The sequence below is a fragment of the Anas acuta genome, chromosome 3 (genome assembly GCF_963932015.1).
Source record: "Anas acuta chromosome 3, bAnaAcu1.1, whole genome shotgun sequence".
Classification (NCBI taxonomy): domain Eukaryota; kingdom Metazoa; phylum Chordata; class Aves; order Anseriformes; family Anatidae; genus Anas; species Anas acuta.
The window spans coordinates 61,382,950-61,397,489 of NC_088981.1; the positions used below are offsets into that span (position 1 = coordinate 61,382,950).

The following is a 14,540-nucleotide window of genomic DNA, read 5'->3' on the forward strand; positions in this document are numbered from 1 at the left end:
GGGTCTGGCTGGAATGTTAACTTTCCCAGCAGCAGCCACAATACCACAGTACTTTGTATATATACGGTAGTACTATAGTATAGTAACAGTGTAGTAATAGTACTGTATATATACAGTTCAAAATACTCTGTACTGTGGTATACTAAAATTTAGGAAGTTTTACTATGTACTTAGGTATACAAAAACTCAGGAAGCTAAGTGATCTCTGTTGAGTGGGAAATCATTGGGTCTCACTGAAGGTTACGGAACTGGCACATGAGAGAAGGATAAACACAGACGGTGAGGGTTCAAGGAAACGAACTACATGAAAGGACAGAAGGAAAGAAAACGTAACAGTTTGGCATTTTACTGTTCTGCATAGGCAACCTCAGCTGTTGGCAGTGACAAAACCCAGGTCCATGAATCTCAGGTGAGACTGGGTTTGGGGCAAGGTCAGACAGCAGCAACTAAGTTGTGCTTTCAAACTCATGGCCACACTGAAATACAGCGAAGCACTCCACACCACCCTCTGGAACACTTGGGTTCATCTTAGAATCATGGACACACACAAATGTAACAGACAGCTCCAATTCAGGTTTTATTTATTGTAGTACAATAAGAGTGCAATTTGACTGTACAAATATTGAACAAAATGTAAAAATATTATTTATGCAATGCTATGGAAGGAAATTAACAGAGCAATGCAACTTACTTCATACTGACCCTGTTTTACCTCACATTATGGCAGGTACCAGTCCCCAAGTGTGATCTGGAAGGGACAAAGAGTTCTTGAAATCTTGAGGAACTTCAGCCAAAAAACAGCCTAGCAAAATCTGTGTGAAGATTTAAAATTCTCCAAGTTCTGTGCAACAGAAACACTGTTTGTTCATAACTCTACAGACTGAGCAACTGCCCACCTCAGCGCTAAGGAGGGGGCTGCCAAAAGCTTGATCCAATTCTCTCTCCTTGCAAAAGCAAAATTCTGATACAGTCCTCAATAGCTGGGCTTTCCTCAATTTAAAGTGCATCCGGCTTACATCTTACATATATATACCATGTGCAACAACTTGCCCTGACAAATTGTTATAATAATCCTCCGAGAAAGACGGTTGCCTCACTTAAGTACCTGCTAGTGGAATCTGCAGTCTTGCTAATGACCTGCTGAAATCCATGCCCTTTACCTAGTTCATGCCTATGCACCTTATGTGTTTAAGTAGCCTTTTCCACCATGCTTTGGCTTTCTCCCTATGCCTCACTCACTTTTAAATCAGACTTTTGAACTAGGAATTGGTGGGTTAAGTAATTTTCCCACCATCTGGAAAACAATTTTATGTTGAGTATGAAGCCAGAGTAGCAGTCCTAGCTTAGCACACTGTTTTTCTCCACTGTTGTAAGTATACTGGAGACTAGCATGTGCAGACACGAATAAATATGTTTTTTTTTTTTTTTTTTTTGATAATAGCATTACCTCAAAATACATTTATTTTCCTTCATGTGCTGAAGGACTGTAGCACGCTCCCAGGTAAAAGGCTGGGGCTCTATTGTGCAGCATAAATGAAAGTCTTCTATGAAGTCAAACTTTATTTTTCAGTTGCAGCCTTCTCTATATTGATCTTTTGGTAAAATACATTAAAGATGCTGGTGGAAAAACTCACATAACATTTTTGTAATCGTGCAAAAGTAAAAACATTCAGTTATCAAAAAAGCATTAGAATTTCAACCCCAACAAGGTTTGTTTTGTTTTGTTACAAGCAAACAGACAGTTTTATAATTTGCAAAGTCATATGCTGTAGCATAAAGTGCCACATATGTAACATTGTTTCATTTTTAAACTATGGCACAAATTCATATTAGCCATAACAGTCTAATCTGGCTACCTGTAGCCTAATTTTTGGCTAATCATTTTTTATTTTGATAGTATGAAGTAAATGCTACTGAAAAGTAAAATGGGTACATGAAGTAGAATTCAAGAATTCTTAGAAAATATTAACGTTCCCTTATATAATACAGCATAAATAATCAATGAAAGTTTTCTTGATGTCCAGAGAGAGTTAGGGATCCTAACCATCCATGGAGAATTAGCGCCATTAGTTTGGTAAATAAGACTAGCTGACTCGGTTGTTACACAGTACCTTCTTAAAAGCTTGAGCACTTCCCAGAAGGATTCAGATGTGTACTGGCTCTTGGAGAATATAAATAGTCCACCAGTGCTGAACATACTTTGCTTCCTTTCTGAGAGTCCTTACTCAACAATTCTAGTGAGTTTTTGTGCTTTGAATAAAACATGAGCTCCAGTGGAGAAAGCTGGCTTGTACACATTTTCCATTATCTTCAAAGTTCATTGTGTGAGTTTTTCTCTGCAGCTTTGAACATCAGAATGGAATTAAAGATTTTTAGGGCTGGTCCCAGTTTAATGCTCATTATTTTGACAATGTCTGATTGGGTCATTAGCAGAAATGCTTCTCCATCAATTTGCTTTAAAAGAAAAACATAAAAAGCTATTAATAGGTCTGACAGGACAGCAATATAGATGTTCCAGAAAACATGAAAAGAAAATTCCCAGACATCGTACAGGAATGGCTGAATACAAATGCTTTCAAACTTCAGGATAGCTTTGCTATAAACTTTTTAGACAGATTAGCTAGTCAAAAGGAACAGGATGATGACCCTCCTTCTGCTTGAAAATAACTGGCTGCTAATTTTTAGCCAACCTGTTTTTATTTTCATACTGACAGTATAAAGTAAAAGCTACTGAAAAGCAAAATAGGTAAATGAAGTGAAATTCAGCAGTACTGTAGCACAGTAACTGTTTTTGCCATCTTAGCTGCTCGTTGTATGCAAGCCTTCATAGGAAAGTTTCTAGATTTTACTCCCAGCTAAAGAACTGGAACCCTCTTCAGGGCGCTCTTCTCTGTTCATTCAATAGCATATTAAAATGAATTTGCTCTCAGATGTAAATGTGGGCTAGAGTAGGTAAATCTGCTTCTGGTACAAACACAACACTTATTTTTTCCTCCTAGTTTAGTAGTATTGCTATTTTAATATACACTACAAATGAATGTTCTCTGTAAGCAAATCATTCCGTCGCCAGGGGTGCTAAATCTGAACATGAGGCAAGGCCCTCACTCCCCAGGACTTCACTGATGCAAACACTTCCTTTTGTAAACTTCGGATCATTTTGGTATCTGTAGCAACTTTTCAGTGTAACACAAGCAGGACAGCTAGACCTAAAAGCCAGCTGTGGTTAAATTAGGAGAACTGCTTAGACTTTGAGATACTAATTTGAGATAGGACTAGTGTAATTAATTTCCTCAAAAAACAGAACATGAGCTTTCCAAGTCACACATGCTGCTAAGGCAGAGTGCAAGGTACATCGCAGCATACACCGCAGCACTGCAAGCTAAGAAACACTGCAGTGAGACCAGCACCATGTAGTTACAACAATTGCTGGTGACTCATTTTGTGCACAGAGCCAAACTGGGTGGGCTCAGAACCAGAATTGTGGTGATGTGGGGGTGACCAGCTTTTTGCAGCATCTTCACATAATCAGGATGAGGGTTCATTTCCAAAGCAGAAGTTTGAACCAACACCTTCCACCTACCGAAAGACCTTCAGCTGTAAACTTGAAAGGGTATTCCATAATGAACTTCATTCAGTCCCTTCTGTGAGAGCTAGAGCTGGTAGGTGCATGCAGTATAACTGCCCTGTAAATCATATGGATGCCAGCCAGTCCATGCTGGTTGGTCTCACTGGCAGAGAATGCTCCAGAAAAGATTTAATTCATTACTCACAGACAAATCTTTAGTGTCTGAAACTTAAAGAAGGCATTTATTTTCTTACATCTCTGAGAATGAAAGTGTTTAGCATTCATCCATTTCTGTGGCACTTCTCATCTGCTGGCTCAATCAGCAGCGTGCCAGCTATTATTGATCTTTAAATTAATCGGAGAGACATCCTAAGTGACACAGAGGATGAGCTAGGCCTGCATACCTGCTACAACTGTAAAATGCCTAAAGTGCAAAATGGCTAGAGATGCCACGCATCACTCCTTTGTTATGTAACTGTAACAGTAAAATCTACAGCCTGAAAACTTCCGACAAAGGAGAGGATTAGCAGGGCCATCTGTATACATTTTACTCAGCAGGTGCATTTATGTTCTCAAGTTTAAGAAGTGCCACAATTATTCTTCACTGGACTGTATAGCTGACTTGGGATATTACAGTATTATACTCTGCTCATTCAGGTGGTCTGGCTGAGATAAGCACCTGAACTATTCACTCCAGCACTTTGTGATCAAATAACCTTCTTGGAACTAAGCAGTAATAGAAGTAACAAACCTCTGACATGAAAGGCAAGAGTCAATACAGATTATAAACATCTACTGTGCCAAGAAGCCCTTTACTTCCCACTCCATGAGTGGCAAAATGACCTAATCTCCCACATACATGCCTCTAACTTCAAATATACACTTCATTCAAATAGTTTACATGTGTTTTTAGTGACAAAATAAAAGTAATTTTTCCATTAAGCTTTGCACTCTGTGATTTGTTTTAAATAAAATTTACCCACCTCATCTTTAAACACCTTGCCATGTTCCTCACAACCTGGTAAACTCCGTATAAATTCAGAGACCTGCCACCAAAGAATACAATTACAGATTTAGTAAGACTGGGGTCTTCTCAAAGTAATCTTAAAGGTTGACATACATTAAAACAAAGGTTTCTAGTTGTTTTTGCATCCTCTAATTAGGTACTTCACATTCTGTCAGTGCTCAGTCATGCAGCTGGGTGTGTAAGGACAAGATTAATGGCTACTCCCTCACAGTCAGTCAGGTTACTCTACATATGCACATCCAAAATAATGAATCCTCTCTTGGTGAATCCCTTTGCACAAACAAAAGTGTGTGCTGCCTTCCTCTCCTTTTATTCTTTGCAGCAGAAGGACTAGCAAATCTTTTCTCAAATTTCCTTTTTTTCTTCTGATTAGAGGAGGTCCAACAGTTCCATCCACAGAAAAGTGCCTTAGTCATAGGCACTTCTAAAAGTGAAGCAGGGACTAGATCCTCTCTGTCCAAGCATTAATATACACCTGAACAGCGGTGGGCGTTTGATTTTGAAATTAAATGTCATGGTTTGACCATAACCATACTATTCATATACAGACTACAGTTTCACCCTCCATAACAGTGTGCTACATCCAAACTAAGTATAGGGAATAGTTCTTGGTCCATGACCCCTGGACCGTTCCCACAAAATGTTTGTGCAGGTGCTAGATATCATTAGTGTGGACCTTGTGCACATGCTGGGCCACACACTTAGTATTGCTCTTTTCCTCTTTAACCCCAGTGAATCTATATACATATACATTTATTTGTGCATCTGTATCTATGCTTATACCTGTATCTATACATGTATGAATGAATACGTACTGCTTTTAGGGCTTGATGGCAGCTGAATGAGCACTTTGAGGGCCTGTTATATTAGGTCTGCCTGTCTAATCTTCTGAGTACTAATTCATTATCAGTAATTTATGGGGTTAATCTATAGCTCTAAATAAACCAAGAAGTCGAGGGTGTTGGCAGTGAGACAAAAGATACAAGGAAAACCTACCTCATCTGTACTCCACTTAGAAACTTTACTGGCTGGGATCCCAGCTACACTTGGAAGGAGCTTGCTGTGCTGTTCCCAGCGCAAGGGTAGGCCAGGGATTTGCAGTTTTGAAGACACAACAACTGGTTGAGAAAGAAGCCTCTGGGTATTGGGTTCTTCAGTATCTTCAACAGAAAGTAATAAATAAGCATTAAATCTTTCAGTTGGTGATGAGATCAGTCACAGTAAATCACATTCATTTCTATTAATATACGTGGGCCTCCCTACAAAAGGTGTACAATTTTGCTTACACCAGAATTACAGGAGTACGATGAGTATTCTTCCACTAGTATGACTGTGATTATATTGGCTCTGTACAAATGTAACTACTCTTACAGGGAAAAAAGCTCCTTTAACATAACACAATGCTATGCTAACACAACTGTTGGCATATCACACCATAGGTCACATAATTTTAAGTATTTTGATACAATAATTAACACCCACTTTTAACAGTTACACCGTATGACAAGAACTAGCTTAATGCCAGGGTTGAGCTGTAAAATTTCATCAAAACCAGCACTGCACTGCTATAAAATTCCAAGTGAATCAGTTGAACGGTTCCAGCCCACACAACGTTTATGCCTCATCCACAACAAAATGTTTTTCTGTTCTTCTGAGAAAAAAACATAAATGTCTGCAAATTCTCTGCTCCCACTTTAACTGAATGTTTTATTTGGAAAATAACATTTAACTCCTCCATGATGCCTTTTTTTTTTCCTTTTTATTTTTTGCAAGGTCATTTCCAATTTTTATCTCACTTATCCACTATGGAAGGAAGGAGGCTCCCACTCCACCTGCCTCAGAGCTCATGTACAGGTGGGAGGGTGGCTTCAGCCACATGCTGCTGTTGCTGCTGGTGTTTGGAGAGCAGCAGCAGTTGCAAATGTGTGTAGGAGGAGAGTGAAGAGTCATGCCTTGAATGATGTCAAACCGCATATGACATCTACATTCATTTAGACCCATTGCAAATCCAAAAGCAACAAGCCTGCTATGAACTGAGGCCTGAATGCCTCCCAGTTGCAGAGAAAAACTGTGTAAAACCTCTGGAATGCATTTCTGAATGAAATAGTCAAAGAATCTATATCTAATATCCTTACTATCATTACTTCATACAGTCACTCACAAATCTCTATGCTATTCTTGTTTGGATTGTTCACTTCTATTACAGCTCCATTCTATTTCAATTTTTGGGAAGTTGCTATTATTCATAGATCTCTCTATTTTTACCGTTCTAGTTTTCATATCTAGTTTTCATACATTTGTTCCCAACAACTGGGGCACAAATTCCTATTACAGATTTCTGCCATCACAATGGGACCAGTTTGAAATATATAATGTGGCCAACATAGGAAGTGATTACATTAGTGTTTTAGTTCAGGTTAGGAGCATGTATTTGACATGAAACTCATCTTCTCTACTTACCTCACCTTGTTTCACAGCATGGAGCAGACTTGATTTATTTTGGATGAAACTGAACTAGAAGTTTAAGTTCTAGGAGCACACCTAGCGTGCTAGTCACTAATGGGCAGGCAGTGCATGAGGGGAATAAAGCCCAAGCAATAATCCACCTGAAACGGGGCTACAGTGCATACTGTATCTTCACTACCACATGATTCACTTTACAAATCTGCTTCTACTGGGTCATATTACTTGCTAATTAATGTAGAAGCAGCAATAGCTGTACTGACCTAACAAACTGTTACAGTAGACTCAGGTACAGCAGTAAAACTGCTTTGAGAACAGTTTCTTTTGGGTTGGGAGAGGGCAGAGGAAGAGAAAGAGGTGCTATATTAGTAAAAACATCAGCTCTGCAGACATTGCAGGTACTAACTTGGAAAGTACCCTGCTACTACACTATGGAGGGTATTATTTGCTGGAAAAACAAATTGAAACTAGCTCCAACCTTCTAATTCCAGCATCTGCACACCTGCTGCCATTGCTACTACTTGTAAAGATAAGAAATGTGTCTGCAGAAATGCTGCAACAAATCCAACTTTTTTCACTATGAATTTGGTCTCTTCCACATCAGTTGTCATCTTCTTATCTTAACTAATCTATGTTTTAAACTCACATCAGCAGACTGCAGCATATTTTTTTTTCAATTCTTAAAACTCCCTTCTCCTCTTCTCTCTAGACAATCTTGCAGATTCTCCCTAGAGAAAAAAAAAAAAGGGGGGGGGGGGGGGAGGGGGAAGAGAGAGAGAGGCAATTCTCCCTCAGCTGGACCTGCCCTTTCCTATCACTACATTAACCTAATCTTTCTCCTCTGCTCTCCCTGATGCATGCAATTTTTGTGCTTACCTTTTCCCTTAACCTTGCTTCAATGATCCCATTCCACCAAACTCTTTATAACTGCTTTTAATTCTCACTCCCTCTTCCTCCTTCCCTCCAATATTTCCCACCACTATCATGTTGGCTACCCCAACCTGAAACCTCAGCGTCATCTCAATTCAGACCTTACTGAAGGTGATTTCCAAGCTCTTCCCAGTCTCTTCCAGCAGTCTCTCCAAAACTCTCTGGGTTCTTATCAAACCCAGCAACTCTGAACTCCGTTTCTTTTGTGTTCTTCTGCTCCTCCAACTTAATTCTGGTTACTTTCAAGATCTACCCTCACTTTATATCCTATATCCATAATTCCAAAGTTTACTTTTAAAGTATTTAGTCAGCATTGTCAGTCCACTCATTATATTTTTTTAGTCTTCATTTTTTTTCTATCATATAATTACTCGTGGAAGTGATATCCTTAAATGTCTATCTACACATCACTACTGTTCTTTAAATTTTCCTTAGAGCTTGTTTCTAAAAATCTCAGTGACAAAAAAATAGTCTTGCAAGACAGCAAACCTATTGAATGTGAAGCTTGTTTTACCAAACAATATATTTCTCATTGCTCCTCGAATCATTTCCCTATCCCTAGCTCAGTTTTTTTTTCTTTCTAAAAAATATCTTAAGAGTTAAGAATAAAATTATGTTAGGATTTTTTTTCCATTTGCAAAGCACGTAATGCATTGCTGTGGTAAAACAAATAACAGATAACAATACTGTGCCAAGAATATTCCAATTAAAGTGCATGTATTTAAGCATATATAAGAGCATATAGATTCAGATGTAGTGAGTAACAGTAATGTCAGTTAAAGGTACCTATCTATCCCATATGTACCTCATTTTCTGTTGTTTACAGCAGCATAATAATAATTCCTACTAATTCCAGATGAAAATTCTATGCTGGACATCTGTCCCATGTTGTATTGTTGTTGTTTGGTTTTGTTTTTTTTTGTTTTCTTTCCTTTCTTTTTTTTTTTTTTTAGAAACTACAGCAAACAGTTCAACGATTTACGAATGACATTAGCAGAAAATAAGTTCACTAATGTGACACTGCATAATGGAATTGATGGAGTACAAGGTTTACTCATTCAAGATCTCTAGTTAATGACAAGAAAAAGAATTCAGTGCCTACTGCCTTTCAGGATGTGGGCAAAAATGCCTCTGCTTATCAGCCTGTGTCTTATCTCCCTCACACATAAGTTGCACTGCAAAAGAGGAGCATGAAAAGTGCCAATCTATCAACTAGACGTAGGGGAAAAAAAAGAAAAAAAAAAGTCCTTCAGCCCCGCAGTGTGTATAGTCACATCCCTGGCAAAAAAAAAAAAAAAAAAAAAAAAAAAGTTGAGGCTTAGTTGGGGTAACTTCTTATACAAGATGGCGCAGAGGACAGTATTTTGGCTACAATCCACGTGTATAATACCAGACTTCTGAGTTTCTTCATCTAAAAGTTCTACCCACTTCACGCTCTGGTCTTCCTTATTCTGCAAGCCCTGCTTTCCAGGAAGAGGAAAATCGTGTTCATGGGCCAGATAAAACACATGATGTACTCGAAATAAAGTCCTGGTGTGAAGTCCCACTTTGGACATTTAGAACAGGACCCTGAAAAGCACCATGTGTTAACCAGGTTCACCACAGATGCAGAGGATTCCTTGCACCAGATAAGTGAAGAAATAAAATCCGATTGCCGGAAAGATATTAGAAACCCTTTTAATCCTGACCACTGCTCTTCTGTGATGACATTCTGCTTCAGCATCAATCCACCTGTCTCTGCCTTCTCCATGCTTTGTTACCCTTCTCTCTGAAATGTCTTCCTTACTTCATCTTTATCTTCTTAGTTTGATCCCTTTCAATTAAATAACCTAAAATTTCCAAGAAGCCAAGTGGCAAATGCTTTTTTTGCATTTCTGAGAGACCCCTAACACTGTTGATGAATATTCTAGCTCCAAGTCTATATAAGTGTTTTAAACACATGATTTGTATCCATAAATACAAGTTAATATAAGGGGGCCATGATTTCAGTGGTGCTCTTTAGCTCTAAATAATCCTTCTCAAAAAAAAACAACCAACCAACCAAACAAAAAACAGTACACATTTTATAAAGTATTAGTAGATATCTGGTCAAGTGAAGATGGCAAAAATAGGCTGAAGAATACTAATGTAAGTGACATGTAGAAAAATTATGGCAACGAGCTCAGATGCCAGTAGTCACAGTTCACAAACATCTGTATTGTCGAAGTCCCTTTAGCTTGAGCTTTTTGTGACTACAATAGCAAGAGCTCACTGATCTATTTCTTCTAAAGAATCTAAAGATTAGGTATTACAGCACATTTACACCAATAATGCCACAAAATTATGTGTACAGAAAAGAAGTAAAGAATCACTTTGTTAAACAATAATACAAGAAAGTTTTCTAGTTTTACAAATCTAGTCATGTAGGACCGTATACAGAAATGCATACTAAGTAGTAAGCAGAGTGAAATTGCTCAAATAGTCAATTCTGCCAAAATCAAAATGCTTCATAAAATCGGACCATTTTTCTTAGAATACACAAAGAATTGCATACAATTTAAAACATTCACTGTTTTTTTTTTTTTTTTTTTTTTGTACTGCATTATATAATGCAACATCAGAATAGTATGTTTCTATTCTGCTGAAGCAAAGTACTTCAAATGACCAAAATCTTTATCATCTCTTTAGAAAGAGTCTTCTTTTAATTCTTCATTTTCTCCAGAATTCTGCACTACATCATGTTTCAAAACACTGTAACAACTTGGATTTTTACACCTCTTGTAATAGACAAAATATTTCATATTTCACACACTCTTCAGAGTGTCTCTTAGATCCATTTGAAAAGTGCTGCCAGACAAACAAACTTTAAGGTAAAAGAAATGTATCAGAGGTTAATAATTAAAAATCAAACACTGCCTTAAATTTTATTTTTATGTGATGTTCAACTAGTCTAGAAGAATTTTCAGTTTTCATGAGGATGAGCTCACTTAAAAGGTAAGAAATGTAGCCCTTAAAGAACCACAGTTACTCAAGTCTTACTTAAGATTTCTGAACAAAGGCCTTACAAATTTTGTGTTGCACAACAAACTGCTGAAAAAAAATATCTAAAAAATTATGGAATTAAAACATCAAATGAAGAGCATCTAGCTTCTCATTGAACTTGTATGAGTTGACATATTATCGCAGCAAAAGCTGCTCTGAAACAATATGCCATTTCAGTTCAGGAACTAAATAGCCTGACATACTAAGTCTCACTCACAGCAAATAATTTTCAGGGGTAAGACTGTAATGTTCCGGTTTTGTACTCTGTTCTTTCTGATGAGGATAAAAATGAATAATGTACAGCCACCTCAATCTGTCCAGCTGGATCTGTACAGCCAAGAGTTTTGACACAGTGGTAAATGAAACCTTACAGAATCAAAAAATATGTCTGGTCTGTGGACATTTCCACATTCCATCATTGGGTCCTCTGGAGACCCTATGATGGAACGTTCTGTTGCTAACAAAGCATTAGACTAGGTTATCCAGGGTCTTGTCAAGCCAAGTCCTAAATATTTCCAGCAAAAGAGATTCCACCTCTTTTCTGGGCATCCTATTCCAGTTGTTCTCATGGTGGAAAGTTTCTTCCTTATATCCAGACAGAATTTCCCCTGAAGCAACTCTTGCCCATTGCCTCACCTCATCATGTGAGCTCATCTGCTCACAGGATACACTATCAGGATACACTACTGTATCCTGAAGCAGAGGGTACATTTATCTTCCTTGTAATTACCTTTTAGTTACTGGAAGACTCTGAACAAGCTAATTCCTTCAACAATTCTTTATATGTCAAGTCCTTCAACCACCTAATCATCTTGGTGGCCCTCCACTGGGTTATTTCCAGTTTTTCAATGAAGTAAAAATCTTAGTCTTCCCTCTCTAATTCATACGAATAATGCCCATTCTGCTTTTGGGGGGCTCAAAGCAATCAGACTGCACAAAAGACTGAGCTAGAGCTGAATCAGTCACTTTAACATTGCATTGGAGCTAACATGTAAATGCAGAACTTTGCATCTTCAACTTCCTTCCAATATATTTTTGAAGCAATAAATGAACATAATAACTTTAAAATTCAGACTGGTTTAATTATCTATTTGTAAAAGTCAGTGAAAGGAAACATTTTATACCAGCATTCTGTTTGTACTCAACTTTACAACTTCAGTAATGTTCTCAGCGAATCCTCTGTTGATTACAAGATAAACACACCATTGAAAATGTTGCTGTCAAAAAAACTTTTGGACACAAATAGCAAATATGTAAAGTAAGTTGTAATGCAGTTTCACGAAGACTTACAAGGAGTGCCACACTTTAGTTCTTCAGATTTTAATATTGAGTGTAAATATCAAAAATACTGCCAGGTTACCTTTAATTTCAGTTGAAATGAGCAGCTTATTTTCTATCTCCTCTTCCTCACACTCTTTGTTCTTTATGGAGTCCTTTGTCTGTAGTACCCCACTGAGGAAAATAGACATTCGTTTTTATTAATACATAATAAAAATCACTAAGCATGATGAAATTGCTTGCTAACAATGCTAGATCATTAACACACCAGGATACCCACACAAGGGACATTGTATCATCATAAAATATAAAAGAGGAGGATCAAATTTCTGACTTACACAGATGGCGATACTAATGCCTACTGACATGAGTTTTGCAATTAAGGCTTAAGAGTAGTGTAAACTAAAATTCTATAAATCAGATAAACTTACTTGACTTCATAACTGAAACTAGAAAATACACAAATGAAGGCAGTGGACGTGTTCATGGCAGAAGATGAGAAGAGTAAAAAAGACATATATACAGCTGCATATCCCACAAAGCCTTACTGGTTATCCAGGCTATTCTCAGGAGCTGTCTTAAACATCTACTTCTTTTTCTCTACCCAACTTTCACCTCCAACCCAACACCTGTACTGTATTGACACACTGTTGTGCAGGTGTTAATGATCCCACTGGAAATATTTTTACCCTTCTGTTATTTCTTACAGAGATGAAGTTTAGATGAGCTTGCTGACATTATGTGTGTATTTGTTTCCTTCCTTTTTCAGTAACATGAGAACACTAGCCAATTCTTTCTAAATCATCTCAGAAATAGTGCTCTCGGTGATCTCTTATGTATACTAAGTACATAATGAATATTTTGTTAAAATAGCTGACAGACAGAAGGATCTTAAAGTCAAGACTGTAAGAAAGCCCATTACTTGAACTCAGGTTTTACTGAGTACAAGAGAAGTAATCAACAATAAAACAAGAACAACTTTACCAACATTCCACAGATTAAAAACAACAACAAAACAACAACACACAACTGGAGCTAAGAGCCTGTTAGGCATCAAGATTACAGAATCATAGAATCACAGAATTGTCTAGGTTGGAAGAGACCTCAAGATCATCAAGTCCAACCTCTGACTTAACACTAACAAGTCCTCCACTAAACCATATCACTAAGTTCAACATCTGAACATCTTTTAAAGACCTCCAGGGATCGTGACTCCACCACTTCCCTGGGCAGCCCATTCCAATGCCTCACAAGCCTCTCAGTAAAGAAGTTCTTCCAAATATCCAACCTAAAACACCCCTGGCACAACTTTAGCCTGTTCCCCCTCATCTTGTCATTAGGCATATGGGAGAATAGACCAACCCCCACCTCACTACAGCCTCTTTTAAGGTACCTGTAGAGAGTGATAAGGTCGCCCCTGAGCCTCCTTTTCTCCAGGCTGAACAAGCCCAGCTCCCTCAGCCGCTCCTCGTAAGACTTGTTCTCCAGACCCCTCACCAGCTTTGTTGCCCTCCTCTGGACTCGCTTGACCACCTCGATGTCCTTCTTGTAATGAGGAGCCCAAAACTGAACACAGTACTCAGGGTGCGGCCTCACCAGAGCTGAGTACAGGGGGACAATCACTTCCCTAGACCTGCTGGCCATACTGCTTCTTATACAAGCCATGATGCTGTTGGCCTTCTTGGCCCCCTGAGCACACTGCTGGCTCATATTCAGCAGAGTATCAACCAATGCACCCATGTCCTTCTCTGCCAGGCAGCTTTCCAACCACTCATGTCCCAGCCTGTAGCTCTGCTTGGGGTTATAGCGCCCCAGGTGCAGGACCCGGCACTTGGCCATGTTGAACTTCATAGAGTTGACCTCAGCCCTTCGGTCCAGCCTATCCAGATCCTCCTGCAGAGCCTTCTTACGCTAGGAAGCTAACTTAGCTAATTAGCTAACTTCAAAATACAATCCCATTGAAAAAACAGACCTGTTTAATTCCATTGCCTACATTTATACCTACTTAATGCAAGTAAGCTTTTGGGAATAAATCAGGTAGGACCTGCAAGTTCACTGATATAGAAAGAAATGTATTTAACAAACTACAAATGGTGCAAAATTAACACAACAGATCAGAAAATCTAGCCTTTGTAACTACTTATTTACTGATTTTTTTCCCCTAACTTTCATAAACATAGAAAACTTCTAAAGAATGATGCTACAAAGTAGCACAATTAATTCAGAAGCCAAAGTAAATGACTAGTGTAACTCAGC

General features: G+C 38.3%; 1 protein-coding gene across 12 annotated transcripts in view; it reads right to left on the reverse strand.

Moving 5' to 3' along the window:
• Positions 1–553: 553 nt before the first annotated feature.
• The window catches only part of L3MBTL3 (L3MBTL histone methyl-lysine binding protein 3), an 88,345-nt gene continuing 74,358 nt past the window's right edge, over positions 554–14,540 (reverse strand). For all 12 annotated transcript variants that reach the window (XM_068677449.1, XM_068677448.1, XM_068677447.1 and 9 more), the window contains 4 exons: positions 12,367–12,458; positions 5,589–5,752; positions 4,549–4,611; positions 554–2,454 (listed from right to left, as the gene is read on the reverse strand). In XM_068677449.1, coding sequence (XP_068533550.1) covers positions 2,311–2,454; positions 4,549–4,611; positions 5,589–5,752; positions 12,367–12,458 — 463 coding nt within the window. In that variant the 3' untranslated portion in view covers positions 554–2,310. The remainder of the gene's footprint in view (positions 2,455–4,548; positions 4,612–5,588; positions 5,753–12,366; positions 12,459–14,540) is intronic.